The 12,574-nt window shown below is 43.3% G+C and overlaps 1 protein-coding gene across 4 annotated transcripts in view; it reads right to left on the bottom strand.

Annotated features, from left to right (window-relative positions):
- The window catches only part of ASTN1 (astrotactin 1), a 289,500-nt gene that overhangs the window by 121,423 nt on the left and 155,503 nt on the right, over nucleotides 1–12,574 (bottom strand). For all 4 annotated transcript variants that reach the window (XM_080647395.1, XM_080647393.1, XM_080647392.1 and 1 more), the window contains exon 8: nucleotides 8,966–9,050. In XM_080647395.1, the coding sequence (XP_080503521.1) occupies nucleotides 8,966–9,050 (85 nt within the window). The remainder of the gene's footprint in view (nucleotides 1–8,965; nucleotides 9,051–12,574) is intronic.

Below are 12,574 nucleotides of genomic sequence, written 5' to 3'. Positions count from 1 at the left end.
GTCCAGTTGGTTTGGGCTATATCTTGTCAAGTCAACAATGCTATTCTCTGTGTGGAAAACCTTGGGGAAAGGTTAATAAACTTGGTAGGAAGGAGAGAATAGGGAAGGAAAGATTATTGCAATTGTTGCATTGCATTATGGTTTAATTAAAAGAGCCTCGATGTTGGCATCAGTCTGTTCTCCACTGTGTGACTCTGGGCACCATAATACTAAGCCTCAAAAAACAATAGGCACCCTTCCCATTATATATATGGAGAGAGAGAGAGAGAGAGAGAGAGAGAGGGAGGAAGAGAGAGGCATATGTGAATATAGAAACATGTGCATATACATGACAAAGCAAGAGATATAACAACATGATGCAATTTTTGTCAAAAAAATATTACACCCAAACAAACAAAAGTTCAGGGCATGTTCTCTCCAGGGGATGGCACTTTGGGTGGCTTGGATTTTCTTCCTTTTACTGCTGTGTGCTCTTTTTTCTTCTACTATATTTTCTACCAATCACATGCATTGCTTTTACATAAAGAAAAAAGATGAAGTAAAAAAAAATGTGCAGTGACAAAATGTTTGTTCTCCAAGTTCTGAAATTATCTAAAGTCAAAATTAGGAGAAGATGATTTTAGTATGAGTGTTTGAACAGGAATCCAAAATGCTTCTATAGGAAAACTAAACCTTAAGATTACTTTTCCTGAAATTGTTTTCACAGAGATGGGAGGTGGCAGAAATACTGCAAACTGCTCACCTCTTAAATGGTTTATAGAATTTTTATCCAGAGTAGAGATGATGTTAAGAAAAAACACACTAAGCCCAGCATTACATGAAAATAATAAATGAAAGCCATTAACCTGCATTCTATAAGCGACTGCTCAAAGTCTTCGGTGACATTAAAGTTCTACTGCTTTAAATATTATGCTGAACGTCAGCGTCACTGCCTGGTGTTCATTCAGCCCTCTGTTATACAGGCTTGCAGACATGCTCATATTAGAGGATATTTTTACCTAAATGCCAGACCCTGAACTACTTTCTTCTTTTCTCCAAAATCAGGTTAAAATGGGGGTATTAAGTTAGACCTGAAGAATAACTTCCCATGGAAAGTTTTGAGAAAAACAATGTACCACAAAGATACTTTTGAAACTTCCTCCTTTATCTTTCCCCCCAAATTTTGTGATTATACAAGTAATACATGCTCACAGTGACATTACGCAAGTGAATAAAAATACACACAGGATTGAGGAGGGAAGCAAAACTTTTGATGCATACAAAAAGAAACTGGGAGGAAATATGCCACAATAGTAATGGTAGCTTTCTCTGAGCATGGAATAATGAGTGGATTTTTTTCTATTTATTTTAAAGAAAAAAAGATAAATAGCCAAGCTCTCCAAAGCCAGGAGAAGTGACAGCACTCTTGGACCTAGTATTCTTAGACCGAAACCCAAGGAAGCTGGTGGTCCGGAGAGCATTCCCAGTGGAAAACATCCGTGCATTCGGTAGAATATATAAATTCAGGACCCTATCTGAAAACCATGGGCAAGACATAAAACATTCATTTCTATAAAAATTGAAACAATTTATCTTCCATTCTTGAGCAGATGGGAGGGTAAATTGAGGTTGATTTTTTTTTTCACCCTGTTGGTCTTGCTGCAGGAAATATGAGTGTTCCCACCTCCGGCCCTGTTTAAAATAAGTCTCTTGGTGCTGTGACTGGACTCATCAGCGAGAACACTGTGGTGTGTGTACCCTCTTCTGGGGGGTGGGAAGTACTGTAGGGAGACTGCAGATGCTTGTCACAGGGGGTGGGGGGAGGATGGGATGAGATGTGTCCCCAAAGTCCTGGGGGAGTAGGGTGCAGAGATGGGTAACTTCTCATCAGCATCTGATCACAGATGTCCAGACTGTCATATGCACTTCTCACTGTGCTCTCTCTGAAGTGTGAATTTACCTGAGTGACTGCCACTACTCACCGGCACTATAAAGCCTGGCCATCAGCCATGTGACCTTGAACAAGTGTCTTCACCTTGCTGCCCCCCTATTTCCCAATCAGTAAAATGCAGGCATCCTTTAGGATATACTCAGCCTCTAGTCTACAAACTAGTTCTTATTTTCATTGGAGAGGACGGTCCTCTGTTAAGTGATGCCCTTCCGAGGAGTCCGGAGATACCACATCTTGCTTGGGAAGGGCTCTGAGTCTGCCTGTACTTCAGAGTCAATGGGGGGCCCTCTCCCAGACCTATAAATTTCAAAGCTATGGGGGCAGGTCGGAAATCAGTATTTTAAATAAGCTCCCAGCTGATTCTTAAGTGTTTGCTCTATGAATTGGCCTCAGGGAGTCACACTGACTAGGGCAGTTTTGCTCATGTGTCATCCTGAGTAACCAGGAAGGTTAAGAGGGAGCACAGGGCATCACCTAAAATGACACAGCCAGGGTTGGCACTACCTCATCAAGTGTCTGTGCAAATCAGGAAAAGGTGCCCGTCAGCACACATACAGCCTTTGTCAGAGTTCCTCCGCCCGCAGTGGTGCGCATGAGCTAGGTTAGGCTCTCACTTGCCTTCCCGGCCAAATGTCTATCTGCCACGAACGGAGTGTAACTCTGTGCTAGCTGACTGACCACACACTTTTTGTGAAATGGGTCAAGTTAAACACGTTTTCACTTGAGCAAAACTGCCCTAGTCAATGTGACTTCCTGAGGCCAATTCATAGAGCAGAGAACAAAGTGTGGAGTTTCCCAGAGCCACCTGGGTGACCTGAGCCCATGAAGCAAGGCAAGGAGGCCCCAGTAGGGGGAGCTCCACTGTCCACCCCTCAGTTCCTGCCTGATCACCAGGGAGGGTCTGCTCTCCTTCTATGTCCCAAAGTTTCAGCTGGAATCAGGCAACAGCAGGGGCTTCTGTAGAGAGAAGAACCTGGGGACTCGAGGTTGAATTTTAAGAGCTTCCTTCGTTTTGACATTGAAATTGGTGGGATAAAGGCACACTTACATGAACTCCTGTAGGAAGAGAAGGAGATGGAAGTAAAGAAAAAGGGAGGAAAGAAAATTAGAATGAGAAATAAAGGGCCATATAAATACACCAGAAACCCTTGTTAGGAATAAGTGAATAAGTTAGGAATCATTAGAAAAAGTGACACACACACATGTGAACACACACATACAAAAACACACAGAAACAGAGGAAAGGAGAATAAAAAGAGCTAATGAGGAGATAATTCCATTTGGGCATGGCATGGCAATGACCAGAGCTGGGCACAGACAATCAGGTCAGTTGCCTGTGGGGGTGGAGGGCGCTCAGAGATAAAGGGGCAGCAGTAGGCTGGCCAGCAAATCTTGTCTGAGGGGCTGGAGCAAGGTGAGTGGCATGAGTGACACGGGCATCTGGGCAGGGGAATAAAAGCCAAATATTGAGCTAGAAATGAGGAAAGGAAAGTCAGAAAATGTCATCTGTCACATAGAACTGTCTGCCTCCATCTGAGTCACATTTGAAGAGAAGGGGCAGGTCAAAGAAGGCCAAACACTGCCCAAGACCAAGCTTGGCATCCGAGTAAGGGCTCAGCATTCTCATCACTGGCCTACAATGGCTCAGCATTTGCACTTTGATTGGAAGCTCCTGTTCATTTTTAGGTGGCCAGGAGAAGTGAGGATGAGTTTGGGATCATTTTGAATAATCTGTGGAAGCTGATCTCTGCTCAATCCCCAGGACCCGAGGCAAAGGCACCCTGCCCAGGGGCACTGGCCACTGTTCTGTGAGCAGACAATAGGGAAATGTCAGGGGGCATCATTCAGGCCCAAATAGAACCACCTCCTGCCAAGCATGCATTCTGAGCAAGACAGAGAGACTGAGGCGAACCATGACAAACACCATCTCACTCTCAGGTAGAAGAGAAAACTAAACTCCATGGTGGGACACTGGCTCCACTTACAGAGTTAGAATCCCTAAGCAGTCATTCTTGGGGGAGGGGAGGGTGAGCAGCAGGGAGGAGCTGCAGAAGCAGGACAGAATGATTAAGATCCTGGGACAATGGAAAGGACATATTCAGGCAGCGTGGGCTGTGTCTGTGTGTGTATGTGCATACGTGTGTGTTCACCTGCGTCCATGTGTGTGCATGTGCACTAATCTGGAGACGTCATGGAAATTGTGTTGCCTCCTGAGTAGGCAGTGTGAGGAGGAGGTGTGCTGATGAGCAGGGCCATTCCTGACATCAGCTCCTAACATCTTGGAGAAATACCTGTTCATTTCCCACAGCAGGGCCCTCCTCCTCTCATGAATTATCACTCTATCACCAATCTTCAGCATGGAAAGTGAGCGATATTCGATAGGTCTCTCGGGCGGAATCTCCTTGGAGCTGCCCTCTGTATCGGAGATGCCAGAATAAGAAATCAGACTATTATTTACTGGGAATCTTCACATGCATGAATTTAATCTAATACTGGTGTTCTGGAAAATGTTATCTAGAGGCCCTTGGGTACACTTTTAATTTAACAAAAAACCACTAGTATAGTCTTCCTTAATATTCTCTAAAGTAGCTAAATAAATTTGTTTTTCCTCCTCTAATATTTTCATATCAATCAATCTATTTTGCCTCCTCCACCCTCATTTATTGTTTTCACTTCTTATCTGTGAAAATTTTCAATTTGTCCTTGTTGCTCTAGCAAACAAATATCAAAGAGACCCTAACTGGCCCTGGCTGTGTGTACACAACCACGGAGATGGGAAGTCGAGGTGCTGTTCAGTGAATTCACGCCGGTTAGACAGACACATGGCAAAGCCCAGGCTGGGGTAGGACCCTTCCATCCTGGGCCCTCTGACAGGCAGCAGAGTTGCCAGGTTGCTGTAGCTGGAAATAATTTTGTTGCCAACTTCATGGACCAAGGATGTAACTTCAAGCAGGCATGTTCTTTTAATAACTCACGAGAAATCTGTCACCCATGACTTTATTACATCCTTTTGAAGCTATTTTTCCTTTTAGTGAATAGGAGCTTCTTGTGTAAGGAGCTCAGTGACTTTATAATCTTCCACCTGAATCCTGTCAGTCACCTGGGTGAGCTATAGTGACTGGCTCCCCACCCAGATACCCATGTGAATGCCTCACCCTCCTCGCTTCTCCTTGGCCGTTTTTGGCAGAACGAGAGTCAGCAAAAATGGTTGCAACCCCCTTGATTCACATGCCTTGCACATATGGTCCCCAATTCTGTCATTATTTGCTGTTTTGTCTTGAAAAACTTTATCTACAGGATAATTTTAGGTCTATGCTTTACTTATAGAATCCAGATCAATAAAAATTTAGATAGTCTCAAGAGGTTTTATATGTGTTTGCTGTAGTTTTTGTTTTCTTTTCAGGATTATTTTGAGGGGTTCAGAAATACAATGTAAGAAAATACCCCACCAAATATACAGACACCTTGGAACTTCTCCATCCTGCTACCAATTCTGGAGGCCTATGCCCCGAGCTTCAATGTCCAAGAGCAAGAGCTTGTGGAGATCTAGTCCTCCCCACCTTCTCAGCCTCTCCTGTCTCTGTAAACTGCACTCTTAAGCTACATTGAGCTGTTTACTTGCCATTCATGGAAAACCACGCTGCTTCTCTCTCCCTGCCTTAACACAGGCTGTTCCCTCGGCCTACCACTACCTTTGTTTCCATTAAATAGAAGACTTCAAAATCTAACTTCTCCATGAAGCCCATTCCAGATTCTTCCACCTCACATATCTCTTCTGAAGCCATAATTCCACAGACCTTTGCTCGCCTTTAACAGTTCTTATAATTCACTGTAATTTTTTCTTGTGTGCCCATTTATCTAGATACTAGTTCTTCTGCAGCAGACATCACATCTTTCTTCTTATAATTAGAAATCTAGCTTATCCATGGCTACAATAGGTAATGGAATGAATGTGTGTTAAAAACACGAATGAGTGAGAGAATAAATGGCGTGTACTGGTGAAAGGCTTTCTATAAACAAACCAGTGTGTGCGCGCACACATACATGCATACACATGCATTCACATGCACACATGCGGGTCCAGATAAACCGGAGCATGAGGCAGAGGCTGGATAAAGGTGCAACTCCTCTGCCTCATTTGTAATATTTTTGTATTAGTGTCCTTGATCAATTTTCCTCCTTGTCTGAAAGTCATGAATGCTTATTGCTATCTTTCCCTAGGTATATTAAACAAGATTTTTCCCAAGGGAATTCCTTTGAACTATTACTAGCCTAGAATCTGCCAGTTCTCAAAAGAATGTTCAGCTGTTTTAATGTACACAATCCGAGAATACTAAGTGAAAACAAATACTCACACATGCTGCTTCCCTCCACCTTCTGGAACATTAAATAAAATATTCAGGAAAAGGAGGCCTACCATTGATTTTCCCATCATACCCCAATATGTATCATTAGTTGGCAATCTGTCAGGCAGTTATCAAGTCAGGTGACAGTCTTCCCCTTCAAATCAATTTAGATTACTTTTGTAAGAATCATTTAAGGAAGCGTGGCATCGGGTCTCTGATTTAAATAAAGATGTATGACATCTTCCACTTTTCATTTATCTTGTCATTTTATGAGGAAAATGCAGTCGTCTGTCTGGCACTATGTTATATACACATAAACTCATGCTGCTTATCACTCCTGGTTCCATTATCCTGAAGATAGTCACCCCCCCGCCAATAGTTGCTCCATTATTTTATTAGTGTCCAAAATGAGACCTTGTAGACAGTGATGATCAGAGAATAATGGGAATTAGAGATGGAAATGACAGATTAGGTCTCCTTGTCTGTTTCCTGAGGCTAATGTTCCTGTCAGTCAGTACCTCAGTGCTTTAGCCTGTCTTATTTTAAATGACACCAACGTGGGGCTTCCGCCATTTCCCTGGAGGCTTTTGTCTACATCCTAAAGACTGTCTCTACACACAGCCAGAGGGAACAACAAAGCCGTGTGCAATTACCAAGTGAGGTCAGGCCCATCTGCACATGATTTGTCTATAAGGCAAGGGATGTGGAGGCTTGAGTCATTAGCCACCAAATCCAATCACTGCGGAGAGCCAGCATGGATCATGCAGGGCAGAAAGCAAAACGACATTTTGCCATTGTTTTCTTCAGTAAGAAGTTTGTAGGCTAAGAGATAGAGAGCTCGTTACCCATCACCCTTTACAATACTTTACTCAATAAGAATCACAGTCAACTGAGATTCTAGCCTTCCCACAAGCAAAAAGCCTGGCTCCCCAGAAGCTATGCAAACATTTCAAAGACCCTCTTTATTCAGACCTTAATGGACATCTGCTAGCCTCATCTGCATTTACCATCCTATAAACACCTTCCTCTGACTTTTGTGGATGGCCTCTCTGACAGGATCTCAAGTTCAGTGGAAAAGGAACAATCCCTCAATTTCACTAACAGAAACATTTCATGGCATTCTGACTTCCCCAGGCTTTCTGACCCATGACTCAGAGTTCCTTTCTCTACCTTCATTCTCTCTTGTCCTTATCCCTCAACCTCAACCCGTTCCAGAACATTTGCCCTCTCCTAACATCTACAGGCATCTATCATGCCCTGACTTAGTCATCAGCTGGCCAACTTCTCCGTGTTGAGTTCTATCCCCTCATCATAAATCATTCCCCTGGGCTCTTCAATCATTTTTATTGCTCTTCTCCAAACTCTCACCCATTTGTCTCCATATTTATTGCTCTGAGAGTCCAGAACTACATCTAATATTCTAGGCTTGGTCTCATCGGCATCACACAGAGGGGGGCCCAGTGCCCCGCAGCAATGAGTGACATGATGGTGGCTTCTTTTCTCCACTCTGTCCTGCAGCAAACACATTTCTTTTTTTTTTTTTTTTTTTTTTAAAAATATATTTTATTGATTTTTTACAGAGAGGAAGGAAGAGGGATAGAGAGTTAGAAACATCGATGAGAGAGAAACATCGATCAGCTGCCTCCTGCACACCTCCCACTGGGGATGTGCCCGCAACCAAGTTACGTGCCCTTGACCGGAATCGAACCTGGGACCTTTCAGTCCGCAGGCTGACGCTCTATTCACTGAGCCAAACCGGTTTTGGCTGCAGCAAACACATTTCTAATCTGCACTCCAAGCAATCACTCCGAGATAGCTTTTGCCTTGTTTTCTCTTTAGTTTTCCCTGTTCCATTGATTGTTGTTATTAGTTAGTATTTATTAAGCCCTTTCTCCTTGCTCTCCTCCACAACCCAGCCAATGCAGAAAGCAAGCTCACAGCACCCAAAACAAAAGACAAATATGTTCTCAAAAAGCAATAGAAGGAGGACAATGGTGATGGTTGCACTATAATGTGAATGTACATAATGCCACTAAATTGTACACTGAGAAATGGTTAAAATGGTGAAATTGATGTTATGTATATTTTATCACAATAAAAATTCATAGAAAAAAAGAAAGATGCAATAGGTAAGGTAACTTTTTTTTATCCCAGTCACGTGTTCTTGGGGGAAAGCAAAGGTCTCACAAAGAATTGGTAACTGGGGATCAGGCAAAGAATACTATTACTCAACACCAAGCACATCCTGTGTCCTTGCAATGCGCCCTTGCTGATAGTCCCGATGAAAACAAGTTTCCACTCAGGTCAGTCTCGCCAAGCCTGGGAGAGCTATATGGGAGTCCATGTGGCTTCACGTGCCTCCAACCAAATCAGCAGCCACATTCTGCCAGTGGAATCCTTGTGGCTGGCAGCGCTATTACGAGGAGAGGGACAGCTTGACTTTCAAATCCCAGCTGAGGGCTGTGAGTCAGAGACGTCATCTCTGAATTTGTCAATGGAGAAAAAGCTGATAGGGACATCACTAAGATGGTATAAATATGGAAACACAGCAGGACATTTTTACCCACTCGCTGTTCAGAATATAACCACCCTTTAGCTCTGTCTCCCTACATGCGGTGGCTTCACATCAGGCCTGTGTGACCGAGTAGTGACATCTGGGGACCAGCTACTGTGTCATCCCCTCACTTACCCCTGGTTGGTCCCCCATTCATTCCGAATGCAAAGGTGCTTATGTACTGGATCCTTCATGTAACCTTCGTAGCAGAGGCATTCCCCTTAGAGGCAGGGTAAGGAGAGAGAAAAAGAAACATAAGGGAATTGATTAACATGTCTGTGTTGGGGAAAATTAATATGAGACAATCAAACTTGGACTCTACAGTGGCACGGATAAGACCATTAAGTCCCATGATGTCATATATTCCGTCTCCACCACCCACAAGAATTAACACACCACCCATCCCTCCATGTCCCACCACGTTATAATGTTCACTACCAGAGAGATCTAACATTTACAAAGGACCCGTCATACGTATCTTGTAAACACAAAACCCAGGAACTCTTTGAGCAGAGGGACTTGTTCATATTTATTTCCTCAGTGCCCATTACTAGTATACTACCAAACACACTTTAGACGATCAGTAAATGTTTAGAGTGCGTAGTGAGTTATTTCATCAAACATTTCTAAGAATCTTGAAAAGTAGGTATTATTGGCTATGCTATACAGATGGGGGAAACAGAGGCTCAGAAAATTAAGGGACCTGGAGACAGCTTGTAAATGGCAGAGTTAATACTTCAATCTATGTCTGTCTGACTCCAGGCCTATTTTCCCATCATGCCGTGCTGCAGGCCCACAGGACAACTACTATAGAGGAGGCCACTTAAACTAATTATGGTTTTATAGGGACTCTGGGTGTTAGTTTTTAAGTGAAAAAAAGATAACCTTCTTGGCAGCTAAACAGAAGTCTCACTCACAATTCTATATTTGTTTAGGATACTACTATGCTTCATTATCATTAGTTACCCCATTAGTATACCAAAAGGCCTACAATCCCCATAAAATTGTATGCTAAACTGCATATATATGTATGTGCATCTTCCCGCCAAAGATTTCATAACTTTCATCAGACTTACAAGTATATCCAAGAGCCCCACAAGATTAAGAGCCATTGCTCTGCTTAGCCCTGATATTGAATATTGTTGCTGCTTCTTCATATTAATAATTCCTTATGCAATGCTATGAATTCCTACACTACAGAGACCAGTTCCATTAAAGCACTTGCATTAACTCTTTTACAGGCTGGTTATTTCATATGCAGGGTGTGATTTCCTGAAATGTGTAAATAATAAAGGAGACCAGGGGCCTACAGTTTATCTCCCTTATGCCCTAAGGAGACCAGGGGCCTACAGTTTATCTCCCTTTTAAGGAGACACTTAACAAGGATATTAATAGAATAATGGCTTTGAGTGATCTTTTCTCTTTTCAAAGACAAAAAACAAGGCAAATGAAGTGTTGAGGAAAGGGGCTGAGTAGGCTCTGAGCAGGTTGTTTACAGGATCTTAGCTCAACCATTCATTTCAAGATTGACCTATAAGTCACTGTCCATCAGCTCCTCACTCCCAGATGGCAGGCATTTTCTTCCCCACACCTGCTCAAGGTGGTGAGGGGTGCAGTGAAAATGAGTCACTTCTTAGTTAGTGGGGCGTCAACAGAGACCATCAGGTTAGTAACTTTGTCTCCTATATGGCAAATTCAGGTTTCCACATGGGCTATCTCCACAACAGACTACAATCTACCAGCATCAGTAGTACTGAGCGCGGGCAGCTATGAGTTGAACACAGGAAAAAACAGCTTAAAATTAGATAGCTGATAAGGCTTTCAGGTGAAGGCTGTTCGTATTAATTCCAAAGAAAGCATGAACTCTAGGCTATAAGCTACACAAGGGCAAGACAAGGTTAGCTTTCTCCCATATGAGTAGGACTTTTATAAACACTATGGAATGGAAAATAATGAAATTAATTAATTTGCCCTAAATTTATAGATAACACTACCACCACCTCAGCCAAGATGCAGATTTCTAAGCCAGTCAATGGGTCTAGGACCCAGCTATGCTTCTCCCTGAAGGATATCATTTCCCAACTGTCCTCATGGGCATTAGACAGAAGATGATATTAAAAATGAGAGGTAACTTCGAAAGGCTGTCAAATCCATTACTGTACTCTGACTCTTAGAATGGCCTTGGTTGGATACCTTGCCTAGAATTAAGGACTGACAAAAAAGGGAGTCGTTCATCTACATTTGATATCTAGTTACCACAAAACATGTAAAAGTAAATGCAGTAACAACTCAGAGTTCAAGCAGAGCCTGATTTTCCTAATGATGCCAATACCTACCATTTGTAGGCACATCTACCTTTCTCAAATTGCCTTCATAGTCATTATCTCCTTATGAGGTTCCCTTCACTCACTCCTATGTGGGGACACACTGCTGACAACAGATAAAGCTTTTCTCCATATAATGGCATATGCAGCTCAAAGTCAGAGCAACAGAGACATGTTCAAACACATCAGGATAGAGTTTGAGGATATTCAGAATCTGCCTCTCAAATGATCCTCATTTACGGAACCCACCAAACTTTCCTCTTCTGTATCCCTCCTCAGAACCAGTTTGGCTATCTACACTGTAGGGAGATCAGACTGGGTAAGGAAAGTTGCTATGGCAACCCACTGCAAAATCTTGACTTTAAGAGGGTTGTCGTGCAAGCACAAGCTCTGACTGTTAGCTGTGAATTTTAAAGACCCCACAAGGATATTGGATGCCCTCCTAAGCTAGAAGTGTTACAGTCTCTGCATTTGCTGTGGCAGATGGTGGGAAACACATGACGTGCTGACTCTGTGGCAGTGTTCATAGGGTCCAATGAAAAGAGGTGTCACTGCCACAAATATGTGTCCAAACAGGATGGATGCACTCACAGGCAACCACGCCACCAGAGGGCAGAAGCCCACCAGAAGGTGATCTGTGCGCCACCTGAAGATGGCCACACTGATTTGTGCTCGGTACCCTGAAGTCTGACACCTCGAGGGACCTTGTATGATGGGTAGCAGCTTTATCATTTCCTGCTTACAGTTGAGGACTGAGGCACAAATCTCATGGAAGGATTAGAGAAAGACCATATAGCTAGGGCTCCTCAGACATGACTGGGTTCACCACACATTCTCCGTGAGTTAGATACAGAGCAAAGCTCAAGTTCTGAGTTCCCTTTCTCCTTCAGGTATATGACGGCTTTCATAAGATGAAACTGGGTGTGCTTTATCTGAAAAGGGAAATCCTTGCAAGACATCTGGTCTTGGGTAATATCTAACTGCCTGATCTCCTTCTTTGTGGAGATATCAGGAAAAAGCCAGGCCCAGAATAAAAAAAACCCCGTGTGACTCTGGGAAGCCAGACAGAGGGTAATGAGCCCAACGTACATCCTGAAGCCAGGTGCTTTAATCGCACCACGAAAGCGAGTGTGTAGTGAGCAGGCCCTCTAGGTGACAGGGACAAAATGAAGGCTGTGCTACCCGACCAAATTGGGTTCAACAACTAGAGAAAGCTAGAGGAAGGTAGGCGGTGGCTCAGAGCACAGAAAGAGGAGGGCTAGGTTGAGTCTGGAAAATTGGTCCACTGGCTTCACCAGATTTTACACATTTCTGCATGGTGGGGACTGGCTTATGGAAAGATCTGGGACAAAAGAAATTTCGGGACACATCTTGGGTGGTGATTACAACTTGATTGAGCTTGGAAGGCTGTGCTCCTGGC

The sequence above is a fragment of the Plecotus auritus genome (assembly GCF_963455305.1).
Source record: "Plecotus auritus genome assembly, chromosome: 12".
NCBI lineage: Eukaryota > Metazoa > Chordata > Mammalia > Chiroptera > Vespertilionidae > Plecotus > Plecotus auritus.
Note: the sequence above shows the minus strand (reverse complement) of the source record. Positions and strands in the feature narration are given on the sequence as shown.